At 41.7% G+C, this 27,245-nt stretch overlaps 1 protein-coding gene across 4 annotated transcripts in view; it reads right to left on the reverse strand.

The window, feature by feature from the left end:
- Positions 1–27,245, reverse strand: part of EFCAB11 (EF-hand calcium binding domain 11) — a 109,320-nt gene that overhangs the window by 70,475 nt on the left and 11,600 nt on the right. Inside the window, exons 3-6 of one of the 4 annotated variants that reach the window (XM_050953353.1) lie at positions 26,755–26,979; positions 23,444–23,489; positions 19,905–20,006; positions 17,271–17,361 (exon numbers count right to left, since the gene is read on the reverse strand). In XM_050953353.1, coding sequence (XP_050809310.1) covers positions 17,271–17,361; positions 19,905–20,006; positions 23,444–23,489; positions 26,755–26,979 — 464 coding nt within the window. Of the gene's footprint in view, positions 1–17,266; positions 17,362–19,904; positions 20,007–23,443; positions 23,490–26,754; positions 26,980–27,245 lie in introns of those variants that run through there. The other 3 variants (XM_050953355.1, XM_050953354.1, XM_050953356.1) reach the window with 3 other exon arrangements.

Consider the following 27,245-nt stretch of genomic DNA (forward strand, 5'->3'; position numbering starts at 1 on the left):
GTGTACGATACATAGAGGAGGGAGCAAGTTGCTAGCAGGTTAAATGGGGGCCCCATTCATTTGGGGACAACCAAGTTAAAGTTCCACGCAAGAACTGGCTGCCTAATGTGTTTATTAAGGTGGTACAGGTCCTTGAGAAAATGTCTAACCATGGGGTTGGCAAATACGTCCAGAAACTCCTGGGTTGAAGGCTGAGATAGCAGCGAGATGTACCTTGATGGATGCTGCTGCCAGGCCCTGTTGTTTTAGGTGTAGGAGGTACTCTAGGATGAGTGGTATAGGCACCTGGACTGGAGGGGTATGATGCTGGGCACACCAGCAAGTGAACCTTTTCCACTTATCTAGCTAAGTGGCCCTGGTGGATGGTTTGCTGCTGCCAAGTAGGACCTCCCTTACAGGTTCCGAGCACAGAAGTTCCATGGGGTTTAACCATGAAGCTTCCAAGCCATGAAACGGAGAGACTTGAGGTCTGGGTGGAGCAGGCGACCATGGTCCTGAGTGATCAGGTCGGGGTGGTGTGGCAATGCAATCAGGGCATCCGCTGACAGTTCCAAGAATGTGGTGTACCAGGGTTGTCAAAGCCATGCCAGGGCCACCAGGATTACCTCTAGTCTGTCCCTGTGGACCTTGAGAAAAACCTTGTGCACCAGAGAAAATAGGGGAAAGGCGTACAACAGGCCGTCTCCCTAGGATAGCAGAGACACGTCCATGACCGACGTACTGTGATTCTGGAAGGAGCAAAACATCTGGCACTTCCTGTTGCTGTGGGTGGCAAAACAGTCTGATCTGGGGAAAACCCCACTTTTGGAAGATGGAGCGTATGACATCCGGATGCACAGACCACTGGTGATTGTGGAACAATCTGTTGAGCTGGTCTGCCAGGTTGTTCTGAGCCCCTCAGAGATAGGATGTTTCCAGGTGAATGGAGTGGGCTAGGCAGAACTCCCAGAGCCTGAGAGCTTCTCGACACAGGAGGGAGGAACAGGCTTCACCCTGCTTATTGATGTAAAACATGGCAGTGGTATTGTCCGTCCTCACTGCCATGCACTGGCCTTTCAGCCGGGCCAGAAAAGTTTGGCATGCTAAACTGCCCAGAGCTCCTTGCTGTTGATACAAAGGGAGAGCTTGTCCCAAGACCATAGGATCTGCATTTGTAGATCTCCCAAATGCGCACTCCAAACCAGACCTGATGCGTCCATTACCAGGGACAAGGAGGACTGGGAGCTGTTGAAGGAAACTCCTTCGCACACCATCCGAGGGTCGAGCCACCATTGGAGGGACTTGAGTATGTCTGATTAACTCTGTTCTCCGGGTTGGCAATAAGGCTCAGTCTCTTGAAAGCGGATCTGACGAACCAGACCTGAGATTCCACCTGCTCCCTGGTGTGCCCCCTGAGCAGCCAGTCAGTCATCGAGGTAGGGCTATACCTGCACCTTTCTCTTGCAAAGGAAGGCTGCTACGATTGACATGCACTTGGTGAAAACTTGAGCGGCTGTCGACAGACCGAATAAGCGCAAAGTAGTTATAAAAATATGCATCTTTCTATCTCCTCCTACAGACATTTCAAATAGCCATAAATGATATTCTTTCCATATTATATCCTCTTTTTGACTATCTATATTAAGATTGGAATCAGTCTACTTCCTCTGCTGTAAGGCTGTGACAGAGGACAGTTGTGGTGACAGAAAGATGTGGAGGGTGCTAACCTGGAAGACTTTATGACTGTGGTCACTGAGGAATAGGGTGACCAGACAGCAAATGTGAAAAATCAGGACACGGATGGGGGGTAATAGGAGACTATATAAGAAAAAAATCAAAAATCGGGACTGTCCCAATCAAATTGGGACATCTGGTCACCCTACTGAGGAACGTGCTGATTCAAAGCATGGTCACAGCAGCTTCTGTTGACAAGACTTCTAAGGATCCTCCACAGTGAAAATCAAAGCTGCTCCCTCGGCTCAGTGGAAACCACAAGAAGGGTAGCCAGTGGTATCCCCAACTTTTCTTTCCCAGGTGCATCCACATTACAGTGTAAGGGGCCATATTCAAGTCTGCTTCAGTGAACCTTCTCCTTAATTTGTTTCAGAGATCAGTACACAGATGATCTCTTTCAAAACATTTTGAGTTATCTTGTAGTGAAATACACAATAGTGACATTTTGAACCAACAATATATAGTCTGGGAAATGAGGAAAGTGGTCTGTATCCTACGGTATGAATATGTTGCAGGGACCATTTGTCTGTGTGTTTGTTTGTTTGAAAAGTGTGACTGTTTGACTGTGTGGCTATTTGTTCCAGGTGGGCCTTGAGTGGTTGATTGGAGGGAAGGCTTTGAGCTAGGGCAACTGCTTCGATCCAGCAGCCTTATAAAAAAGCAGCCAGCTGCAAACTGAGGAGAAGTAAACCAAGGGAGTTTGTCTTCCCACAGAGCTTTTGCCTTTCAGGCTTCTGTGAGCAGGAAATACAACATCTGAAGAGGCTCTTAAAAGGAAGACAATATGGATAGTGAGCGATCAGCTGTTGTGACCTGTACAGGATGTGCCATGTTTGTCTTTCTCCCAGAGGATAGAAGTTGGACATGCACAAGTCCATGGGACTGGATCTAATGCATCTGAGGGTGCTGAGGGAGTAGGCTGATGTGATTGCAGAGCCATTGGCCATTATCTTTGAAAACTCGTGGTGATCTGGGGAGGTCCTGGATGATTGGAAAAAGGCAAATATAGTGACCATCTTTAAAAAAGGGAAGAAGGAGAATCTAGTGAAATACAAACCTGTCAGCCTCACCTCAGTCCCTGGAAAAATCATGGAACAGGTCCTCAAGGAATCCATTTTGAAGTACTTGGAGGAAAAGAAGGTGATCAGGAACAGTCAACATGGATTCACCAAGGGCAAGTCATGCCTGACCAACCTGATTGCCTTCTATGATGAGACAATTGGCTCTGTGGATAAGGGGAAAGCAGTGGACATGATATACCTTGAATTTAGCAAAGACTTTGAAACGGTCTCCCACAGCATTCTTGCCAGCAAGTTAAAGAAGTATGAATTGGATGAATGGACTATAAGGTGGATAGAAAGCTGGCTAGAGCATCGGGCTCAATGGGTAGTGATCAACAGCTCAAAGTCTAGTTGGCAGCCAGTATCAAGCAGAGTGCCCTAGGGGTTGATCCTGTGGCTGGTTTTGTTCAACATCTTCACTGATTATCTGGATGATGGGATAGATTGCACCCTCAGCAAGTTCGCAGATGACATTAAGCTGGGGGGGAGAGGGAGATACGCTAGAGGGTGGGATAGGGTTCAGAGTGACCTAGACAAAATGGAGGATTGGGCCAAAAGAAATCTGATGAGGTTCAACAAAGACAAGTACAGAGTCCTGGATGGCGAATCCAATGCACCGCTACAGGCGGGGGACCGACCGACTAAGCAGCAGTTCTGCAGAAAAAGACCTGAGGATTATAATGGATGAGAAACTGGATATGAGTCAACACTGTGCCCTTGTTTCCAAGAAGGCTAGCGGCATATTGGGATGTATTAGTATGAGCATTGCCAGCAGATTGAGTTAAGTGATTATTCCCCTCTATTCAGCACTGGTGAGGCCACATCTGGAGTACTATGTCCAGTTTTGGGCCTCCCACTACAAAAAGGATGTGAACAAATTGGAGAGAGTCCAGAGGAGGGCAACAAAAATGATTAGGGGGCTGGGGCACATGACTTATGAGGAGAGGCTGAGGGAACTGGGCTTATCTAGTCTGTAGAAGAGTGAGGGGAGATTTGATAGCAGCCTTCAACTACCTGAACGTGGTTCCAAAGAAGTGGGAGCTAGGCTGCTCTCAGTGGTGGCAGATGACAGAACAAGGAGCAATGGTCTCAAGTTGTAGTGTGGGAGGTCTAGGTTGGATATTATGAAAAACTATTTCAATAGTAAAGCGCTGGCATGGGTTACCTAGGGAGGTGGCCAAATCTCCATCCTTAGAGGTTTTTAAGGCCCAGCTTCACAAAGCCCTGGCCGGGATAATTTACTTGGGGTTGGTCCTGCTTTGAGCAGGGGGTTGGACTAGATGACCTTCTGAAGTCTCTTCCAACCCTAATCTTCTATGATTTTATGATTCTACGAATTCCCACTTAATGCAGAGCAGAAAAGCTGATTTAACTATACCTATGAAGTAGGTAAAGGATAGGTAAACTATACCTATGAAGTAGGTAGAGCCCCATCTTGGGAAGAACACAGTAGATATTTAAAAGAGCTATGATGTAGTACACAACAGTTCAGGTTAAGAAGTGAAGATGTAAATGGTACAGAACTAAATAGCAGGGCTAGGCAGATTCTAAAATAATCAAAGGAAAATATGTAGGTACTAAATCAGAAGTACGTGCATTATGTATAACCAAAGGCATGACTATGCTACAAATTAATCAGAAGACCTGGTTATTACATGGTTTCAATTTACACTGTTGGAAGGATCTTAGACACCTTCCACACCCACACTATTGATTGAAACTGTGTAGTCATCAGGTCTGCAATATTGTGTTTGGATTGTGGACAGGTCCCTATGTGTTGTCAGGGAATATCATAGCTGAGGGACAGAGCCAAACTTTTCTCAAAGCTTTATGAAACTATTCAGGATTTTAGACTACTAGTATAAAAAAAAATGAAAGGGATAAATTAGATTACATCCAACCTTAAAAACTCCAAATTTACATAACTTCTCAGCACAGAGAAACATTTGATAGACTAGTACAATTTTTTTTTATGACAAGTAAACTTTTCTAAGTCTGGTGCTGAATCAATGATCAGAAAGACTAATTTCTGATCGTTGAGTCTCAGAAGCACTACCTGTCTTCACTCAATAGTTACAATCCCCAGCATTCCTTAGCAGGTTTTTAAATGTTTTTTTATGATAGCACACAAGGCAAGATGGTTGTTTTTTTCCTGCACTATAGAAGGATGTGCGCCAGTCAGCACTTGCACAAGAAAATTCACCGCAAGAAGAGAATACTGGAAAATTTCCAACCACACAGGCCAACATTTTAGGAAGTTATGAGAGTACGAAATGAAGGGAACAGGCTGCAAAACAGAATTGTGCTATACTCTCACATACAAGCAATAAATCTAATGCACATCCACTGAAATCAACTTGAAAACAACAACAGAAAATAGGTGAGGGCTGGAGAACAAATTAGCTAATTTATATGCTTGTTAATTAAATGCATCAGTGACCCTTCATCGACCTTTTTCACTAGCCTGACTTCAGATAGAGTCCATTTTAAGTGTTTATTATGAGGCTCAGTTTGTCAGTATTAAAAAGGTACCGTAGTTTGAAGGATTTATTAACCTTCCAACATTTAGAAGCTAGCAATAAAAAGTGCAGACAGCTGATATTCTTTAACACATGACATCAAAACGAATTTAGATTACATTTAAATTGTTAAAAATTACTAACTTATGACTTTTCAGCATGCATTCGTTAGCTGCTTTTATTAAACAACATTCATGGTGAAAAATCCCAGTCACAGCCTATGTATTTACATATAAGCAGAATGAATGCTGCATATATATTTGTATTTGCTAATTTATGTAGAGAAATAACATTGCATTTTGGCATAACATACAGTATATTCACCATATTTATATTAACACCTCTACCCTGATATAACACGAATTCGGATATAACGTGGTAAAGCAGTGCTCTGGCGGGTGGGGGGGTTGGGAGGGCTGCGCGCTCCGACGGAGCAAAGCAAGTTCAATATAACACGGTTTCACCTGTAACTCGGTAAGATTTTTTGGCTCCCAAGGACAGAGTTATAGTGGGGTAGATGTGTACTTGTTAGAATAGCTAGCATGTAAATAGGAAGGAAGGAAAGAATTTGCTACAAGTTTGCAGTTGAGAAGTGTAAGAAAACCAGCTCAGTATTTATTAGCTGAATCAACAGATAATGTCAATTACAATAAGCAGGAGGAACCAAAAGCCATCAGTCATGACAACAAGAGTTGCTGAGTCATATGCCATTTTCTAGAAAAAGTGAGTCAAATTCCATGATTCCAAAAATTGGTTACAAAATACTAGAAGTTCGTAATTAAGGAACAAAACACAAAATGGGAGACTCTACTATGACACTGCATACATACTAGGAATATACCACATTAAAAACTGAAAATGAGTCTATAATGCAAGACTTATAGATTAATATATTTGTTTTTGTAAGCAGAAATACCCCAGGTAAATTTAGGAGAGTTAGTTATTTCCCACAATTTAGCACTGGTGAGACTGCAATTGGAGTATGGCATTCAGTTTGGTCACAGATCTACAGCAAAGTGACTGAAAGGAGATTGTACATCTTGGAAAAAAAGACTTCTAAGAAAGCCAAGAAAGAATGTGACAGATTTTCCCTACCTGTAAATAAAGGTCCTATAAGTTATCTATTCAACAATGTGGACCAGTGAGATTCCCCGAAGGAGCTGGTGCCCTCCAGGGTCGCCTTTGCCTATTCTGACCAGGTGAGATGAAATGCAATCTTTATTTGCATCTGTATGGACCCCAAGTATGCAACTTCATCTTTCAGTTGGACCAATGCACTCCGAGATGCCACCAAAGCCGGTGCAACCACTTATGCAAATTACGCGACTGCCTAGGGTGCTTAGTGGTTGGGGGCACCTAAAAGCCCGCTTAGACGAGGAGGTGGAGTGCAGGTGAGCTGGGGCGCGGGGAGGTCCGCCCGCAGTAACAGGGGGGGCACACAAGGGAACTGGTCCCCGCCCCAGATCACCTCCACTCTGCCTCCTCCGCTGAGCACACAGTCCCCGCTCTAATTCTCCCCCAATCGGAGCCGCAAGCCTGGGAGGGGAGGAGAATTAGAGCGATGCCAGCGTGCTAAGCTGAGGCAGCGGAGCCAAGCTGACCTGAGGTGGGCTCCCCCGGCGGGGTTAGCTGCTGCAGGGGGGCTCCCCAGGCAGGGTTAACTGTAGTGGAGGCAGGCTCCCCAGGCGAGGTTAGCTTCCATGGGAGGGACGGGGGAGTGTGTCTCCACCGGCAGAGTTAGCTACCGCAGGTAGGGGGTGTCTCCTTGGACAGGGGTAGCTGCTGAGGGGGAGGGGCTCCCTGGGTGAGGAGGCTGGGTTAGCTGCCGCGGGGGGGCGGGGTTAGCTGGGTGTTGGGGGGCATGGCGCAAGGTGGAGGTTTCGCCTAGGGCGTGAAACTTCCTTGCACCGGCCTTGGATGCCACCTATCTCCAGAATTCTGACAACATCCTTTCAACAGGCAGACACACAAGTCACTGATTTTGAAGTCTGCCAATCCAGCAGGGCTTCCCGTTCCGTTGGTTTAGGAAGCAGTTTCCAGATTAATTCTTTCCTAGCTCTTAAAAGACTCAAAATAGCTTAACTAAACTTTGTGAAGATTTGACTGATAACTCAGACATCTTTTTTGAGGAGGAGGGGACGCTACACAATATTACATTGCTAACAGGTCTTTGTGGATTCCAGAATGTTTGTTCAGAGAAATGTACAGACAGGCAAAATCTCCCTTTCTGCTTCTGAGTCATTCAGCAACCTGGACATCTGGAGAAATGTGCTCTAAGCACCAGTGCCCCTGCCCACTGGCCCTTAATATTAACAGAGAAGCAAAAAATTCCACAGTGAAACAACAGCCATCACCCCTTTGTGAAAGGACGCATGTGTTGACAGTGACATCATCTCTATAGTACCTTGTAAATGCATGTAAGGAACAAAGGGAAGGGGCTGTACATAATTTCAAGCAGAAGCTCCACCCCCTCCTAATTCTGCCTAATAAGCAGCCAGAGAGCTGGCATAATGGACTTTCAAAGTAAAACAAGCTGGATGTCCATCTGCCTAAGTCAGTTTGAGACATGAAGTGTCAGGCAATGACAAACCAATACATCTGCATCTTTTGGGGATCCTGTCAGACTGATAAAAAAAAAAGGAGGAAGAAAAAACTGAATTTATCTAAGAGTCTGCATTTGTTGCCCGGATTAGGTAAAGATTGGAGTGAAGCGAGATTATACAATTCTTAGGTTTAGAACAGAAACTGGACAGGGACATTTCCTATTTAAGAAGGAATGATAAGCCTCATTTGAGAATAAATCCAGGAACTGTAATAAGGAATTTTTCACAAATATAAAGCCCTAACAGAGAACTGAGTAAACCAGACAGGCTGTTACTGTTCAGGAATATGGGCTGCACCACACCAGATCACACCAGTAATCCATGGTGTCTGGTACCCTGTCTCTCAGTGCCCTGTATCAGTAGGGTTCCAGGCATCCGGTTTTCAATCAGAATGCCCAATCAAAAAGGAACCCTGGTGGCTTCAGTTGGCACTGCCAACTGGGATGTTAAAAGTCTGGTCGGTGGCGCAGCGGGGGGCCAGGGTCTAAGGCAGGCTCCCTACCTGCGTTGGCTCTGTGTAGCTCCCGGAAGCGGCCGCCAGGTCCCGGCAGCCCCTAGATGATGGGCGACAACCAAGGAGGCTCCACATGCTGCCCCCGCCCTGAGGGCTGGCTCCACAGCTCCCATTGACTGGGAACCGTGACCAATGGGAGCTGTGGGGGCAGCGGCTGTGGGCGTGAGGGCAGGGGGTGGAGACCCATGTGTTTAGGGGCTGAAGGGACCTGACAGCTGCTTACCATAGCTCCTGGGAAGTGCCACTGGCATCCTGTACCCTGAACCCTCTCCCACACCCCAACCCCCTGCCCCAGCCTGGAGTTCCCTCCTGCACCGAAACTCCCTCCTGGAGCCTGCACCCCCCAAACCACTGTCCCAGCCCCCTCCTACACCCAAAACTCCTCATCCTCAGCCCCACCCCAGAGTCCACACCCCCAGCTGGATCCCACACCCCCTCCTGCACTCTGAACCCCCTGGCCCTGCCCAGAGCCCCCTCCTGTACCCCAAACCACTCATCTCTGGTCCCACCCCAGAGCCCACACCTCCAGCCAGAGTCCTCACTCCCCTCCCACACTACAACCCCCTGCCCTAGCCCAGTGAAAGTCAATGAGGGTTGGAGAGAGTGAGTGATGGAGAGGGGGGATGGAGCAAGCAGGGATGTGGCCTCGGAGAAGGGGTGGGGCAGGAGTGTTCAGCTTTGTGCATTTAGAAAGTTGGCAACCCTAAGTATCAGATGCTTCAAAGAAAGGAGCAAGAAACCATATAAGAGACAAGTTACAGAACAATTTATCCATTCAAGGAAGTTTCTTCCTTATCACAGATTGAGGAAGATAGAGGAGGAAGGAAAATGATGACAGTCATAAATTCAAAGGAATGGGATGAAGGAGGGTAAAACAGAAAATGTCAAGGTTCCAAAAAGGAATCACTGGCTGGTTGACAGACTGCCTTGACAATTTTTTTTTACAACGTAAATAAGAACCCACTATGAATCAATTCACCTTCCACCTTACTGCCACTAGTACACAGATCTGGACTTCAAAGACAGGAGATGCTAGATCCCGATGTAGGCCTGACGGAAAGAAATCTAAAATGGAGACAATCAAGGCCTTCTTGGGGAGAGGTCATTTTTGTAAGACACAGACACGAAAAGGGAGCCTGTGTCCACTCTCAAGGATGGTGCTAATGAAAGACCCAGGTCTCACATCGAGTGCCTGTAAATTGATAGAAAAAAGCTTTTGTAAATGACTGCACTTTGCTGGGCCTTTGATCAAGAGAAAGTGGAATCCTCAGCTAGAGGGTTAGCAGAAGATCTTTGTACCAAATCCACTGAAGCCACATTGAAGTTATGCATGAGAACCATATATCTCCCACATTTTTAAATGCAGTGGGTTCAGAAAAAAAAAAAAATCTATAGTAAGTGACAGTTACCAGAACTGGCATGAAACCTGTGGACTTTTTAGTTGGCTCAAATAAAAAATTCAAGGTTTACAGGTCTTCACTTCCAGCACATTAAGTTAAACAGTTCTCGTTCACTTGAGTGAATCCTGCCATATCCTGGTCAGTTAATCAACTTGATTTCTGAGGACCCACATCAGAAAAACTACTTTTATGGGAGAGAAATATCTTAGACTGTAAATCTCCATTGGGCAGAGCCAACATTTAGCATGATGAGACCCCATTCCTGATTTAGGTCTCTGAGTGCTATTATAACAGTAATTAAATTCTGGCCAATACACAAGAATCTTTGCGTTGGTGCACAGACTTTTGCTCTTTCAGTTTGAATATCCCAAGACCTGGGCATTGTCTGAATGAATCATGACTGTGAGTCCTGGTACCAGTTGCTGAAGAGATATAGATACATAGCTCACATCCTTCCCCTCTAGTTGAAGGATGTGCCACATTCTCTCTTTCAACTAAGACCATTTAGCTGGTCAGCTCCCCAAAGTGCTTCTACCATCCAAGCAAGTCTGCTAGTCTCTCTTTTGTCAGACGGAAGAGAGATTTTAGGAAGTCTTAGATTTTAAACTTTTGGGATTAACAGAAAGAATTTAGGGTTGTACTGAAACCTCCCTAAGTCATCATGCTATTACTTCAGAATGGAATCCAGTTTTCTGTCTCCCAGATATGAAAGAGAATCTAAGGGTCTAAAGGTTTTTTTTTGTTTATTTTAAATCAATCTGGTCATCTCAGGGCTGAATCAAGGGCAAAACCCTCCATTTGTCAAACTTTTTGAAGGTAGTCAGTACAACTTATCAAAGGCTCTAGGAAAGAACATTTTAATTGGCTTCCTCTTACGGCTTCAGAAGCCACATTTTCTAGACTCTGGGGATGAGTGGCATTGCCTTTTTCTGTCTCCTGAGGGAAATATTCTGATTCTGAAAAATGTAATAAAAACAAATCACAAAAATACTGTTAAGACAGCAACATGCATATTTTTAAAAACCTTGACAATTTTCTGAATATAAAGGTTACTAGAACACATGTACAGTTTGTGTACTTTTACCAATATTTTACTCAATTAAAATAAAATACCTAGGACCAAATGAAAGAAGGATTGAGAAAACTGTAATTATCTAGTGCATACTGTACTGACAATTAGTGTAATAAACATGCTTAAACTATCTAATGACTTAATATGTCATGTCAAAAACAAAGTACAAGCCCTTTCACCAATTTTTTTAACTAGGCATTCATTCAATTAAGTTTTGTTAGCATGAAGTATTATGATATCCTCTTACCAATCATACTGTACTTTCTAAGGCAGCTTTCTCAATTTGCAGCAGAGATACAGAGACAGCAAGCGTCAGAACACAATGTAAACATTAGAGGGACATTAGAGAATAATACACTTGTAGAAAGTTGATTTCTAATTCCATATAGAACAAGAAAGGTTGCTGTTTTGGTTAAAGCACTGGATTAGGATTCAGGAGAGGTGGTTCAAATCTGGACTCTGCCACAGACTTCTTTTGTAACAATGGGCAAGTAATTTAATTTCTCTGTGCCTCTGTCCCCCATCTTAAAAAGTGGGATTATAATGCTACCTTTCCACCTTTACCTGTTTTGTCTGCTTCGATCATAAACTCTCCAAGGCAAGGACTGTCTTACCATCTGTTAGTACAGCATCTAGCACAATGGGGGGCTGGCTTTTGATTCAGGCATACAAATAAACAGCAACTCTTTAGATTAATCATTAGGAATAAGTGAAAAATTCCATCCATAATTGCCTTTCTTGACTCTATACTATACTCCCCTGGGCTAGCAAAATATCTAGGACAAATTACACTTTCAATAAAAGGTACATTTTAGAGGATACTGGTAATCTGTTACCCTAAAACTGGAACTCTAATTTCATTAAAAATGGGAACATTCTGAGGGAGCTGATGGGGTATTTGAAGCCTTCCAAGGGTGACCAGATGTTTTGATTTTACAGGGACAGTCCTGATTTTTGGTTTTTGTGTGTTTTGTTTTGTTTTTTAAATATAGGTTACTATTATCCCCCACTCCCATCCCATTTTTCATATTTGCTGTCTGGTCACCCTAACCCTTCCCATCCAGGTCAGAGGTTCAACCTAGTACTGGATGATTGTGACCAACAGTTTTTGCTAATACTTGCTTAGTAGTCTAAGTAAGATGAGTTCGGTGGTCCGGAGTCTAATCCCCAGTGGACAGAAGCTGTATCATACCAACAGCTAATGCAACAGAAAATAATGAACATCCTAGTTGGTAGTCCCAGTAAAAGAGCATGGACTGAACTGTCATAAGTCTCCAACGATCCTTTCACTCTTAGAGATGATCCCTTTCAGAACTGAGACACTGTGAGGGGAAAGAAGAAACCCACACTAGTTGTTTATAAATAATAATTCAATCTCCAAAGATGTCAATTTGGCATATTTTATGAATGCTATATTTGTACATTGTAAAGGCTATTCTATAGGCTTACCCTATGTGAAGTAAATGGTCTCTAAAATAAGAGAAGGACACAGAAGTAGAAAATATCTAAGCACTTCATTTAAATAATGTTTTTAGTCCAGGTGTGTAGTTTTCAAAAGTTTAAGGTCCATTGTTTGTAATGGCATATTCCTACATACGAAGAAATATACCTGATTTTTCAGATGCAGTTGATGCATATACACAGGACTATATACATACATTTGGACAGGAATTGCATTCCTGGATCCCAATCCTGCATACATGTAATTTTAAGCATGCAAGTACTCCTCCTCACTTCAATGGACCTAACCCACATGCTTTAAGCTAAGACTGTGAGTGAGTATTTGCAGGACTAGAATGCAGAAGAGGAAAAGATTTAGGCACTAGACAGTATCTGTTTAAAATCTATATTTCCAAGACTGCATCTTAAATTGGAGTAGGTTTACTTATAACAGTTTTTCTGTCCACTGAAGTGCATTTTTAATTTTTCCACACAAATAACTGAGGAAAGTAGTTTGACTTGACTATCTATGACCTCCATCAAGTGAAGCACCATCTTTCTCCTGCAAAGGCACTTTCAAAGCTTTGATTTGCTTTCCAACACTAATTGCCGCTCTGGTGTTATCCATTCAAGCTCATGGCCCTAACCATAAAAAAAACAACAAATACAAACCAAACAATAAAACCTAAGAAAAATTCTTAACAAAAATCCATTAAGGGATCTATTTCTTATGAAATAACTCTCCCAAAGGGAGCATTCCCCTTCCCTTTATTATTAATTATTTATGAACTGGCCTACTTATGCATAACAGTATGCCACTGTTATTAGTAAAATTAATGGTCTGTATTCCTTACTCTTGTAAAGACTGTAGGATTGGGCCCACTGATTAATTTCAAGGGAATATATCAGAAGGAGCCTTTGGTTCCTAAACAAATATCATAATCTCTAGAGCACTTTTACCTCAGGGCAATATTTTTGTTAATTTATCACCCTTGCACGTAGTTGGTATTTTTTGTATTAATGAGGGTGTTTTGTTTTTTTCAATGTCCCTTACTTCTCACCAGTTAAGGGCAGGGACAGATTGGGTGTTCTGACAGTCTCTGGATTCTTCCTCATCTAGCAAAAGCAGTATGGGGGAAGGCAGGAGATGCTATTGGGCTATATTTAATTCCTGCCCTCCCGGAGCAGGAAATTTGTCTATGGAGAAATAGAGATGTGACTCCAGTCCCTGATAGGAAACTTCAAAGGAAGCTGGAGGGCCAGAGCAAGAAAATATTTTCTTGGATGAAAGTAGCTTTCTGTAGATCTCTGTATGTGACCCAATGATATTCAACATGGTATACTGTACAGATGTATCAGTTCATGAGCAATAATATGAATTTTTGAGCATGTGACCAGCTTTTAACCAATGAATTGAACAAAAATATACATTCACAATGAATATATACACATGTACACATAAAAATGTATTTTATCCATTAGAGATGATTTTGAAGCGATAACAATAGACTTGTGTATGTGATTAATTGTGATAATATGAAAGGCTGCAAGACAGTTGCTTAAGAAATGAGAACAACAAAGGAATAAACTACTGCAGGCATCACCAGAGCTGGAATGATATTGTACTGTGTACTACGTTTCCATGGCAACTAGCCATAGGAAGATGAATGTTTCATATTCACTCTGCTCTGCAGTACATGTCTATAAATCAAACTTGCATAAAGAGCATAAGATTTCTGCTGCGGGGTGGTTCTCAAAACTGGGTTATTTTCTTGTTACTGGATAATTATAAGAAAGAAATATGAAACAATTAGGTCTTTTTAGCAGTGAAAGAACTAACACACAAAAATATTAATACACCTCTGACATGTGAACCTATTAATTTAAGTGCAAAGCAGCATAAAATTCAGATCATGAATGGGATACAGAGTTTCTGATCTATGAGCTATGATGTATGCTTGTTGCTTCAGAAACTGTATGTCCATTATTCTTTTTTTTAAAAAAGACATGTCATTTATTCAACTCTTTCACATTTTCATAATAATTATCATTTTTCAGCTTTGTTCTGCTATTTCACTTTCATTATTACAGTTTGAGGATTCAACAGTTAAATATCTTCCTCTTATACACAAATGGTACAGCTAAGACAGGTATTTCCTTGACAGCAGTAACTAATAATGCTGTATATTTGTAACTAGGTTAACCAAACATAAATCAAAGTTTCACAACAAAAAATGCAAACATTTCTTGCAGTGCTTTCTGGCAACAACTGGTATGCCACCTTACAATGAGGACACCATGTTCACTTTTCATTATAAGATGTTCAGCTTAATAATTGCACATCGTCCTATTTAAACTTTTCTGACAATTCATACATGTACTCTCAAAGAGAGAATGAGTAACATGGTTATGAAAAAAGTTTAATTCATAAAATCAACCCATCTACCAAAATAAATAAGTGTCCTACCATTAAACCACTCACCACTAGGTATTACTAGAACCCCTGTGTAATGAATGGCTAGTGTTCTTATGGAACATTGACATTTCAATCAGATGTACCATGATTAAGCACCCGACGTCCATTTTGTCTAATATACCTTGTAAGGTCACAGAAACAGTTGAACTCTACAATTCATTTTTACCACAATATTTTTGTACGTACTATAGTCAATAAATGTGATCAAAATAAATTGAAGATTCACCTGAAGCTTACATGAACCTTAGCAGCAAATTACACAGAATATTAACATTTTGGGGAAAAAAACCACAATATATTTAGCAGACAATTTCTAAATGAAATTTTACATTAATCTGTATGACATGCAAATATTCTTGTATTGGTATTATTTCCTTGAAATAAAATAAAAAAGCTGCACACTTACTACACCCAAGAACTCTTTTGAATCAACTCTATCTAGTCTCAGTTCTTACCTTAAACAGAGCATTTGGCACCACCAAATGGTTGAGAAGATCTATTGCCAGTTTAAATTCATTCAGTATATCTGATCATGTTTATTTTATGTTTATAAATATACTTTACATCCAATACCAAAGTGAAGCACAGGCATTAACTGTTCATTTTTGGTGTGTTAGAGAAGTACACTATGCTTTGTAATCCATGTTATCTTGCTATATCATACTAAAAATGTACACTGTATTTTAATAGTAATAAAATGCATAAATGGAAAATCTAAGCAACTCATTTTGAAGCACCATGCCAGAGAGAGAGCAAAACAAAATGTATTTTTTATATGAGCATTTTTGCACACAAAGCATCAGGCAATTGCACGTGTAAAACCTGTACTTCTCTGATCTCAGCATGCAAATGTTGAGTTTTACTTATATTCTTATTTGTACTTTTTTGAGTAGCTCATGTGCTGCACAAGGATTTGTACATTTGGCTCTGAATATTGAAATTATGGTAGTTCTTTGTTTTAATGTAAATTACAATACAGTAATGACAGACAAATAATGCATGTGATCAGAGAAAAAGAATGTTTTGAAATGTGATTCATTCAAAAGCATTTTTGAGTTATCATGTAATTCATTATTTTAGGATCTGAAGTCACAAACACGTGTGTGTGCATACGTGCATGTATACATTAAATATCCAGGATGATATCCTACATCTGTTGAAGACAATGACAAAACTACCATGGATTTCAATGAGGTCAGGATTTCTCCACTGTTATGTAACAACTATCTTTGTACTTCTCTCCTTAAGATTTACCTGGCCCTGGCTTCAGTGATTGATATGTTTCTTTTAATTTTTACTAAAAATAATGCATTGGGAGATTTGACGTTCAGAAGCAAACATGTGCCCTAAACTGCAGCAGCAGAAGCTAAATAAGCATTAAAAGCTATGACCTTGAATTTTCTTTCTTTAAATTTTTTTTTCTTTTTTCTAGTTTCTTCTGGGACTAAGCACACACTCAGCATCTTTTACATTATTTTATTTCATTTTTATAAGAAAAATCTCAAACTTTCCATGCTTAGCTTCTTAAAATTCAAGTGATGCAGCAGTATGTGAAATGCTATAAAGACAGCATCTTTACCAACCAGCAGGGCTTACAATATTAAAAAAGAAAGTTTAGATGACAACTTCATAGAGTTCCAAAATGTACTCATTAAGCTCTTTTCTTTCTAGTCCCTACAAGCCTATCTTAGAGCTTGCTCCTGCTCTTGGTCATCAAAGCATGCATTATCATGCATCTTACATGCACATATATTATAAATGATTTTACATAAAGTACACAGCAATTCTGTACCTATGATCTAAATTTAGCCAAAGAGCTCAATTCTGATGTGTGTGTGAAAGAAAGAGGAAAAGTTGCGGGGAAAGGAGGAACATTCTAAAGCCAGTGCAGTTTAAACCATACTTTGGGCTGTTTGTTTTGGCTGGTGTGAGGGCATAGAGATCCGAATTTTGTGAAATGACAATATTGATGCTTCTTTCCCTTACATTCATATATCTGTGTGTTTCCGCTTACATGTTTTTAATTCACCAGATGACTCATTCTGGTCACCTGTCTAGGAAAAGCTTTCTGGACATAACTTTACCCAACAAAGCATACTAAGGGAAACAAGCACCCTCAATGATTTCAGTTGGGGTTATTAGTGGAACAAGGTGCTACTCAACATAGAGTGCCAGAACCTGGCCCTAAGTGATCATTATTATGTGAGAAACTGCAGTTCAAGTAGCATAGTCTGTATTAGATTCCTCTCCAGCTCTCATACCACATTCATAAATATGGAATCACAAGGCTTGGTAATACTGCATTATGGTATCCACTGATCAATATGTTTTACAACATTTTACAGTTATGACATTTTTTTGTGATGTGAAAAACACATTACAAGCTTCAGAGTGGTAGCCATGTTAGACTGTATCAGCAAAAATAACTTCTATATAAGAACAAGAATCAAACAAGACTTATGTTTATCTTACCTGAAAGCTTCAACTATGATCCTTTCAGGTAACTTTGGAGCAATGGAATTGAAGGCTCTTTTGAAATCTTCCAAAGTCAAAAATCCTCTATCTTGTTTAAAGAAGTGGGAAAATAAGATTAAAAAACAAACAAAAAAACTAAGAGTTATGCTTGCTCAAGAACCAAACATCAGTTTTTTAATATATTAATACTTATAAGCCTGTCCAGTAGATTTTCAGATCTAAGTACACTCTTTGAAGTTATTATAATTTCAACCAGAGTATCTTAGGAAATGGCTAGGATCCACATAGGGTAGGGTAGCGGGAGTGTCAAAAAATGAGTGATTCAAGAATGATTTTGTACTGTCATTTTGGTGTATGCTACCAAAAACTCCATTCAAAGGAATTACTCTTGCAACATCTGTACTGCACTGTTTCATATTTAAGAATTAATTTTTAAAATGACAGTTTTTAAAATAAAGTTTTATACTGGGCAAACTTTCAAATGCACACTTTAAAATATACTAAAATGACCTTTTACATGTGTTTCACAATTTTTCTTCCCATATTTGCTAATCATCAAATTCCACGTGTGGAATTGTATTTAAACAAGGTTTCCCTCACAGTACATTTTCTCTTCTAGATTAATTCTGCAATGAAGTCATGATACTGAACATATAACATTAGAACAAAATCCATGAAAGAGACCAACCACCTATTATTACGTGAATGTCTATACTATGGAGCTAGGTTGCTGTAGCTATGCGGGCATAACCCTGTATTGTTAATACAGCCTATACTGCTGAAAGATCTAGGAACACCACTTCTCTGAATGACAGTGCCTAAGACAGCAGAAACATTCTTCTGTAAACATACCTGCATCTACTCTAGGGGCTAGGTCACCATACTACGGTGCTCCTTAGTTAGCTAAGGAGCTATGGTGCTCCTTACTTCCACAGCTATGTCAACCTAACTTTTAGGTGCAGACAAGACCTATGACTTCATTGCAGGATCCAACTGAAAGAGAAAGCAATAATTCAAACAGGGTTGTCACTGGGTACGTATGGGGGAGGAGGGAGAGAGAGACACACACAGACAATGATGGACAAAACAAAGGCGCATGGGGTAGCTGCTGAGGTGTGTAAGCCTCTTTAAAAAGCACCTACTAGCAGTTCAGGACAAGAATGCTACCCATCAATTTAACAGATGGGAAACCGGATTGGATACACAAGATGCCTGATAGCTTTGGATAAAAGGGGGAGAATATACAGGGGTAGGCCCCTCTTTCCACTGTTTGTTGGACAGCTAGAGAGATGTGAACTAATTGGTCCTTGGTTCCCACCATCATTTATTTAAATCCTGGCCCAAGGTTTAGCAGGCCTCTTGCCCCATGTTTAGATGAACCCGCACTCCCTCCTTGTAGTTCTAGAGTATAGGAATTGCACTTTTAGGTTATTTTATGTTAATTTGGTGCAATTTGCAGTCGGTGTCCAGGATGGATAAAAGGCCAAAGGGCTAGTGATCAGAAAATAAGAAACATGGGATTTTGCTATGGACCCTGGTCTATGGAAAAGGGGTGATCTGAAGTCCTTGCAGCCTGCAGTTCCTCTGTCTGTCCCTTCTGTCCCCTTTGCTGGAGGAAAAGGTGAGAAGATTCAGCAGAGCAAGCCGAATCCTTGGGGGTAGGCACTGGAGAGTCTATCCTGAGTTACGAGCCATATGATAGATGTCGAGTGTAGGGTTTACAGAACCTACCTAACACACCTGGCATGGGAAGATGGGGCAGATAATGCACCTATCCAATGTTAAATTTTAATAAAGTTGCAACCTGCCATTTAAAATCTTTTTTTTGTGTGTCCTGATCAAGCTGCAGACGATGCTTGACTGACTCATTTCAGCACCTGGCCCTCCTTCTATTCCCCATGGGCCAAGCCTGTTTCAGGCCAGGGACAGACAGAAAAAAAAAAACCCACATGGAAAGGATAGTATAAATGCTACATGCCCTTGGTTCACTGGCCCTATTTTCAAGCTTTTCTCCTTTTTGCTAAGGGGAATTGGGAGGGGAGGAGAAGAATCACAGTCCATCACCATAGCCTACCAGAAAAGGAAAAAGAACTACCAAGCCTGGGTCCCAGAATAAGCCATAGAAGAAGATCCTTGCTGCTTTGTCTCTTCCCCTTCATCTGTCAGGCAGGGAAGGGAAGATTCTCTCCCATCTCCTGGGAGAGGAATCGGCAGCACAAGTGGTGTGCGTGAGTGAGCAGAGAAATATTAGAAGAGGGTCCTGAGGGAATTCCAATAATCGGGATGGAGATATGATAGTGGTAACAGTAAGTGGGATCAGGGTAGGTGAATAGCTAGAGATGCTTTTCTTCAAAAACTGGAGAAACATGCAGTGGAACAGAGAACCTGGGAGCCTACTGCTGGTCTCAACTGCCTGCTGTCCCTCCTTCTGTTAATCATCTACCTGCAATGCCATTACTATATTAGTTACTTTACTTAGAAAGATAGAAACATAGGAAGATAAGGCTGGAAAGCTCCTGTCTAGGATACTGCCCAAATCCCATCATAGGATAATGCTCTATTTTGCATATTTGCTTCAGTATGGAGGTCTCTCTTAAAAAAAAAAACACTCTTCAGGGAAGAAAAACTTACACTGCATGTCAAAAGCTGTGAATATCTGCCTTATTTCACTATGGTGTAGTTGTGCAGCCTTCTTTGTACTCATAAGTTTTAAAAATTCTTCAAGTAATACACCTAGAGAAATGGAAAATGTTAATATACCTCCCACCAAAAAACCCTCTGCTTTATTTGCCCACTGCAACCATGACTCACTCAGGCAATATAATTGTAACTGCTTTATTATTAATGATAAGAACAAGAATTGAAACAATTACAGTATCTTCCATAATGTTAGGTTATGTGAAAATATTCTACTAGAGATTTGCAAAATTCAGTTTCTTCTCAAATTATATTTCCATTTACCTGGCTCTTCTTTCTCTATTCCTTAATATATTTCTTGCTGGCTGGCTACAATGCCATCTTTCCTTAGACTGGGAGAACAGGAGAAAGAAGTGGTCACTCCAAAGTCAATAGCACTTGAATTCCACAAATAAAGGAATAGAGTGTATTGCACAAACAATATAGTTGGCATCATTCCCAGCTCTGTCTAAACCCTATGAAATGCTCTATAGCCTCAGGTTTGGTTTCCTATGCGTCTCCTAATAAAATTGCATGGTAACACTGGATTGGTTATTACACTTACAGATTGTGTAAATGTACTTAGAAACAAATTTATCTGATTTTTTTTAGTGAGAGTTAAATAAAAAAAAAGAGGTTGGAATGCAAATATAGTTTGTTAAATCCAACTCTAATTAACTGTCTGGTATTTCTGAAAGCAAAGTACTTGTATAAAAAAGAAATCTTAGGAAAAAAACGTATGCCCTAGTTTTTAAAAATAGAACAAGTCAAGACAGAAATAAATGTAATTTCAACTCAGAATTCTCATGTAGTCTAATCTTGTGCCTTATACCTGTGAAATATACAGATTTAGACCTATTTTATACACTTGAAATGATTTATAAAGAACAATGTCACTGTATTAGCTAGCTTTTTAAAACGAATATAACAAGACCTCAGTGGTTTCTTTTTCTCTCAGTTTTTCCATATTCATTTTTATCTAATATGGTTCAGAAGCATAGCTCCTTCAGCTCCACCTACTGTCTGAATTCAAACCTTAAACTACAAGTGCTCAGGTTCCCAATGTTTTTTTCATTACTGCTTCTTGAAACATCACATTAAAGACCATTACATTCTCAGTTTCTAGAATTATAGACACATGCTGGTTTCAACTACTAGGTTCTGTATATACACAATTTCTTTAACAACAAGGGATGCCTAAACACACTGAACTTGCCTGCCTGAGCAACATCCCTTTCAATTGGATAACTACAGAAGTAAAACCTTAGAAAAGCAACATGGGCTGCAATCCATTTATTTATTTTCTCTTTCAAAGTGGCACATAAGACTGGAAAATTGTAGTATACAATTTTCCTTTTAAAGGACGACCCCTACAGTACTGTGCTGCCCATTCATTGATCTCTTAGCACTGGCTTTTTATCTAGTATAACTACAGAGTACAAAGCTACCTCAATACATAAGAAGCCATATTTCTAGGTAAAAATAAAATGTCTCATCTGTCAACTGGACACTTAAAAATCCATAATCTAAAAATCCAAGTAAACAGTTAACTTTGTACTTGTGTCTGGACTTAATTTTGCAGATAAGACTCCTCTGCTCTTTATCAATCCAACAGACAAATAATGGAATGGTGGCAGAGGGACATTGTCAGACAATTTTCACCACTTACCAACCAATACAGGCTTTGCTTACTTCCTGCACTTCTCTCAACTTAGGTTATGAAAACAGACTAGCCAGATTTACTTTTTCTCTATAGTCAGCTTCTGTCGATTCCATTTTCAGGTTCTCATACTCTAGCACAATGCTGCTGTACTTGGGATGCATGTACTGCAGAAGCACATTTGTTTGTTAAAAGCCAACTCTTTCCACAGTTTAAGAGACCATTTCAATTAGTCTATAAAGCCTTGCTATTAGAAAAACTTCAATTTTGAGTCAATACATCTGCACCAAAGCAGGGATGGTATAGTATATACCTAAGGTCAGTGGTGAGCTGGAGCCGGTTCACAAGAACAGGTTGTTAAATTTAGAAGCCAGTGTAGAACCGGTTGCTAAAGGGGTGGCCCAGCTTCCTCAGGGGGCAATTTAAAGGGCCTGGGGCCCCAGACTTTTTAAATAAGTCTGGGGCCCCAGGCCCTTTAAATTGACACCAGAGCCCCACTACTGGAGCCCTGGGGGTAGGGCTGCGGGGCTCTGGGGGCTATTTAAAAAGTCTGGGCTCCTGCTGCTTCTACTGTCCTGGTCCTTTAAATAGTCACGGGAGCCCTGTCACTTCCCCAGGGCTCCGGTGGCTATTTAAAGGACTGGAGCGGTAGAAGCAGGGGAGCTGCGGGCCCTTTAAATAGCCCCCAGAGCCCTGGGATAGGGCGGGGTTCCAGGGGCTATTTAAAGGGCCGGGGCTCCAGCCGCCTCTGCTGCCCCAGTTCTTTAAATAGCCCCCAGAGCCTCGGGCTGCTGCTGCTACCCTGGTGGTGGAGGGGGAAGAGGGAGAGGAGAAACTTGTGGGTTCTGAGGGGGGCAGGACGTGGGTTGGGGTCGGATGTGTATGTGTGGGAGGAAGACACGAACGTGGGGCTTGTATTGTACTCACTGAGCAGTTCCCTACCGGGTCTTCGGTGGCACGGGGAGGGGTGGGGTGGCGGCAGCTGTCTTCACTTGCTCCAGGTGAAGAACCTGCTGCTGAAATGCCACCGAAAACCCGGAGCAAGTGAAGACCCTCCCCCCCCCGCCGAAGTGCCACCAAGGACCCAGTAGGGAACCGGTTCTTAGGATTTTGGGAGTTCGTCACTGCCTAGAGGTGTTTTTTACCACATAAAATAATGGGCTTTTACCGCTCAGGAAAAAAGCTAGTTAGTCCCAGTTCTAGACATTTTCTATTTTAAAAACTGTTTCATTAATGCACGCTGTATTACACTTAGCTTTATAGTTACATTCTCAAATTGTGGTTACACAAGGCAGTAGATTCAGAAATTAATTTAGGGTTCTACAAATAAAAGTACAACTGTAGAAAGGGTAATATTAATATATGTAACATATTCCAATGTTCAGTATTGTCTCTGTACATTTTGTTTGGTATTTTCCTCATGGAATTTACATACCATGACTCATATTCTGGTTTTCAACATTACATAAATATTATATATGCCAAAAAAACTATCAAACCATTACATATTTTTTCAGTAATTTTCATTAGTATATTCTAATAATTATTTTCTTTTTCCCAGTTTAAACTGGTATTTAGCAGTATCTGTCGTAAATTAGTTTTTTCTGGAAAACTGTCAGCCTTGCACCAAAGACAAGCCCAAAAGCTCATTTTCGTCATGAGTCCCAAGAATTTAGCAATAAATAATCCTGACTCATCAACAGCCTCTGTAAATCTCTTTGTAATTAATCTGTAGCAAATTCTTACAAAAGTTTTATAGCCTAATTTTTAGATTACAGAATTCATGAATGAGAACAGACTAGAGATAAAGGAAAGCCTGTTGTCTGCATATTACCTGAATTTTTTTGTTGCACCGAGGCCATTACTGAATCCACCTCCACCTGGAACAGAGAAAATATACCAGGCAATATTGTTGAGCCTGCTTACACCACGTGGTGAATTTGATCCATTATAGTCATTTCAATTTGTATCAACTGTAATTAATGGAATTCAATTCTGATCATGTAACTATTTAAAAGCATATCTTGTAAAATCACCTGCAGCATTAGTTCAGTACTACAGCTTAAATATAAATACTTGCCCCCCACTAAACATTTATGCATCTATGACCAGAAAAGAAGCCAAAGGCTATGTCTATACTACAGAGTTAAGTTAATGCAAGTTACTCCGACAATCAGAAACCACTATAATTGCATCGCTTGTGCACGTTCACACAATGCTCCTTGTGTCGGCAGAGTGTATCCATAGTTGGCACTCTAGCACTGAAAGAGCAGTGCATCGTAGGTAGCTATGTCACTGTGCAACGTGTCACTTTCTGCCGCTAGGAGTTGTGGGAATGGATTGCAGGACATCTTGGGTGTGGGCTTACCATCCCAGGATGCAGTTTTTTCTGTCCCATCATTCTGTGGGCTTCTGGCTACCCTCTGCACCATTTTTCAAGTCCCTGTAAACTATGTGCCTGCCCTCTCTGCCTAAAAACATGGATCCTGCACTGCTCACCAGTCTTGTGATAACCGTTATTAACACAATGCTGCTGATCATACAATATTTTCTGAGCTGTGAATCCAAACAGGAATCTAAGGTGCCTGCCCTCCTGGACACCACAGAAAGAAACAATTCCAGATTACTTTTGGCATTCATGGAGTAGCTGCACATAGTGGGCTGTTGTTATTGGTCTAGAAAATAAGCACTGAGCAGTAGAATCACATTGTTATGCAGGTATGGTATGACAAGCAGCAGCTGCAAAACTTTTGGATGCATGATAAAGCCACGTTCCTGGAACTGTGTATGGAGCTCGCCCCTGCCCTTCCACCAGAACAAAATGAAAGCAGCCCTGTCAGTGGCAAAGTGTGTGGTGATCACTGCGTGGAAGCTGGTAACTCCAGACTGCTACTATCAGTCATGAATCAGTTTGGAGTTGGGAAATCAACCACAGGGGTTGCATTTACACAAATGTGCAGGGCCATTAATCACATCCTGCTATGAAGGGCTGTGTTTCTGGGAAATGTGTGTGAAATGGGGGATGGCTCTGTGGCAATGGGATTCCCTAACTGCAGCAGGGTGATAGATAGCATACATATTCCAATTTTGGCCCTGGACCATCTTGCGATGGAGTACATCAATAGAAAGGCTGCTTCTCTATGGTATTGCAGGCACTTGTGGATCACCAGGGTTGTTTTGCTGATAACAATGCAGAGTGGTCAGGAAAGGTTCATGATGCACACACCTTCAGCAATACTGGCTTGTACAGAAATCTGCAAGCAGAGATTTTCTTTCCAGACCAGAAGATTCCAGTAGGGGATATTGAAACGCCCATAGTGATCCTGGGAGATCTAGTCTACCCCTTACTCCCATGGCTCATGAGGCCTTACACCAGAAACCTTGACAGCAGCAAGGAGTGCTTCAACAACAGGTTGAGCAGGTGAAGAATGACCGACGAATATGTGTTTGACAGATTAAAAGCTTGCTGGTGCTGCCTTTATGGCTGATTAGACCTCAGTGAGGAAAATATTCCCATGTCATAGCAGCCTACTGTACTCTGCATAATATTTGTGAAGGTAAGGGGAAAAAGTTTCCCCAAGGGTGGAGCATCAAGGCAGATCAGATGGCAGCGATTTGGAGCAGCCAGATACCAGGGCTATTAGAGTGGCTCAAAAAGGGGGCTATTCGAATCAGGGAGACTTTGTAGCAGCATTTTGACAATGAGCCCCAGTAATATGTCTTTATATAATGCATTCAGTTAGGCTTGTTTACTTGCCACCTGGAACAACCCTTGTAATGATTGCTTTCTGAGCATGATTTATAGTTTGCAAATGTGCCAATTGCCACTGCGTATGAATTCCAGCAGCAACCCTTGTGTGTAGGAGAAAAATAAAGATTCATTTTCTTTCTATGAGTACATTCTTATTAAACAGCAATAACCAATACACAGAATTTGATTTCTTGCAAGGGAGATGACTCTGAGAAGCACTCTCTTACAGGAGGTGTTCATAGCTGTGTTTAAATCCAGCTACCATTACCTGTCCAAAAGGGGTGGAGTGAAGGGAGTACTGCAATGGGCATGGAGAGGGCATGGCACGCAGTTCTGTATAGGCTACAGGGGAAGGATAGCACACTTATTCTGACTGCAGTGCAATCAGGGACTTCAGCATCTCTGTTTGGTTGTGCATTAGTTTTTATCATCTGCTCCTGCCCCTTTAAAATATGCTCTTGGTACTGCTTCCTTTCCAGGCTATCTATTTTCAATTTTTCATTAATTGTCTCTCTCTGCATACTGTGATCATGATCTGCAGCGTCAGACGATCAGAGCACCTCCCTAAACATATTCTCCTTATGCCTCCTGGGTCGCCTCCTTGTCTGATGGAGGCACTCCATTGGTGTGTAAGAAGTTCCCCTCCAGAGCACAAGAAACAACGAACAGAGGCAGTATTGCGAGTGCACTCAAAGCATTGAATCATAGTAGCTAAATATACCTCTTTCTCACTCTCCCTTGGCAAGCTCACAGCTCAACAACCTCACTAAACATGGTGAGTTCAGCCCAGAGGGAGAGAAGGAGGTACATGATGGAGCCAAGGGTCTAGGTGGGTTTTTTAAGAAGCACAGTGCAAGTGACTAGGGACACTATTGCAAATTCTGCCACTGTTTTCCACAGGTGGGGGTAAATTCAAGCTGAAATCTCACTCCAGAAGGTAAAACAAGGATGCAAGGGTGCACCTCCTGCATGCGTGCAGCTTCAGGCCGGGTCCCTATGCTGCTTGCCTGTGTGCTGCTTTGGTCCCTGCAGAAGTGATTACTGACTGGCACCGCAAAGTTTCCTATAGCGGGGGAAAGAAAAAGAAAAAGAAAAAAAAAAAAAAAAAAAAAAAAAAAAGGCAGCTCGGCTAAGGAACCTTTGGCAGAAGATTGGCAAGTACCTCCAGAAAAGTTTCCTAGAGATCTCTCCAGAGGAGTCCCGTGAAATCTTGATGTGCATTAAATTTTTCAGCAGTGCCCCCACTGCGTAACTGCATATGCAAATGGGAAGCAGACGCAAATAGTGCTAGTCTTGTACATTTCTATCCCTTAACTCACTTCTAGCAAATAACAAAACACAGGACAGCTCTACCTCATGTAATCGAGCAGTATCAAATCAAAATGAGCACTTACCAGATCTCCCCTCTCCTGCATCACACATGCCAAAGCCAAAGTGCTGGGACTGGCCTGAACTCTCTGGAGTAGAGAAGAGGTTCTGGACTGGCACACTACTGGATGACTGTCATCTGTCATTCTCCAACTCCACTGGCCACTGTCTCCATCCTCCTGCCACCTCGTCCCCAAAGTATCCACGGGGCTCCTAGTGGTGGGGTCACCGCTGAGGATGGTGTCCAGTTCCTTGTAGAAACATTAGGTCTTTGGTGCCACACCAGAGCGTTTGCCTCCCTCCTTGATCTTCACATGGCACTGATGCGTGTCCCATTCATGGCCCTTCTCCAACATGCCAGGAGAAATCTTCCTGCAGGTATCAAAGTTCTATGGCTGGAGTGGAGCTAGGACTGCATAGCCTCCTCTCCCCACAGACACAGCACATCCAACAACTCTGTTGTACTCCAAGGACGACAGCGTTTGCTGTGTGGAGCTGCCACAGTCAGCTGGGAAGA

This window comes from Gopherus flavomarginatus, chromosome 5 (assembly GCF_025201925.1).
Source record: "Gopherus flavomarginatus isolate rGopFla2 chromosome 5, rGopFla2.mat.asm, whole genome shotgun sequence".
Lineage (NCBI taxonomy): Eukaryota > Metazoa > Chordata > Testudines > Testudinidae > Gopherus > Gopherus flavomarginatus.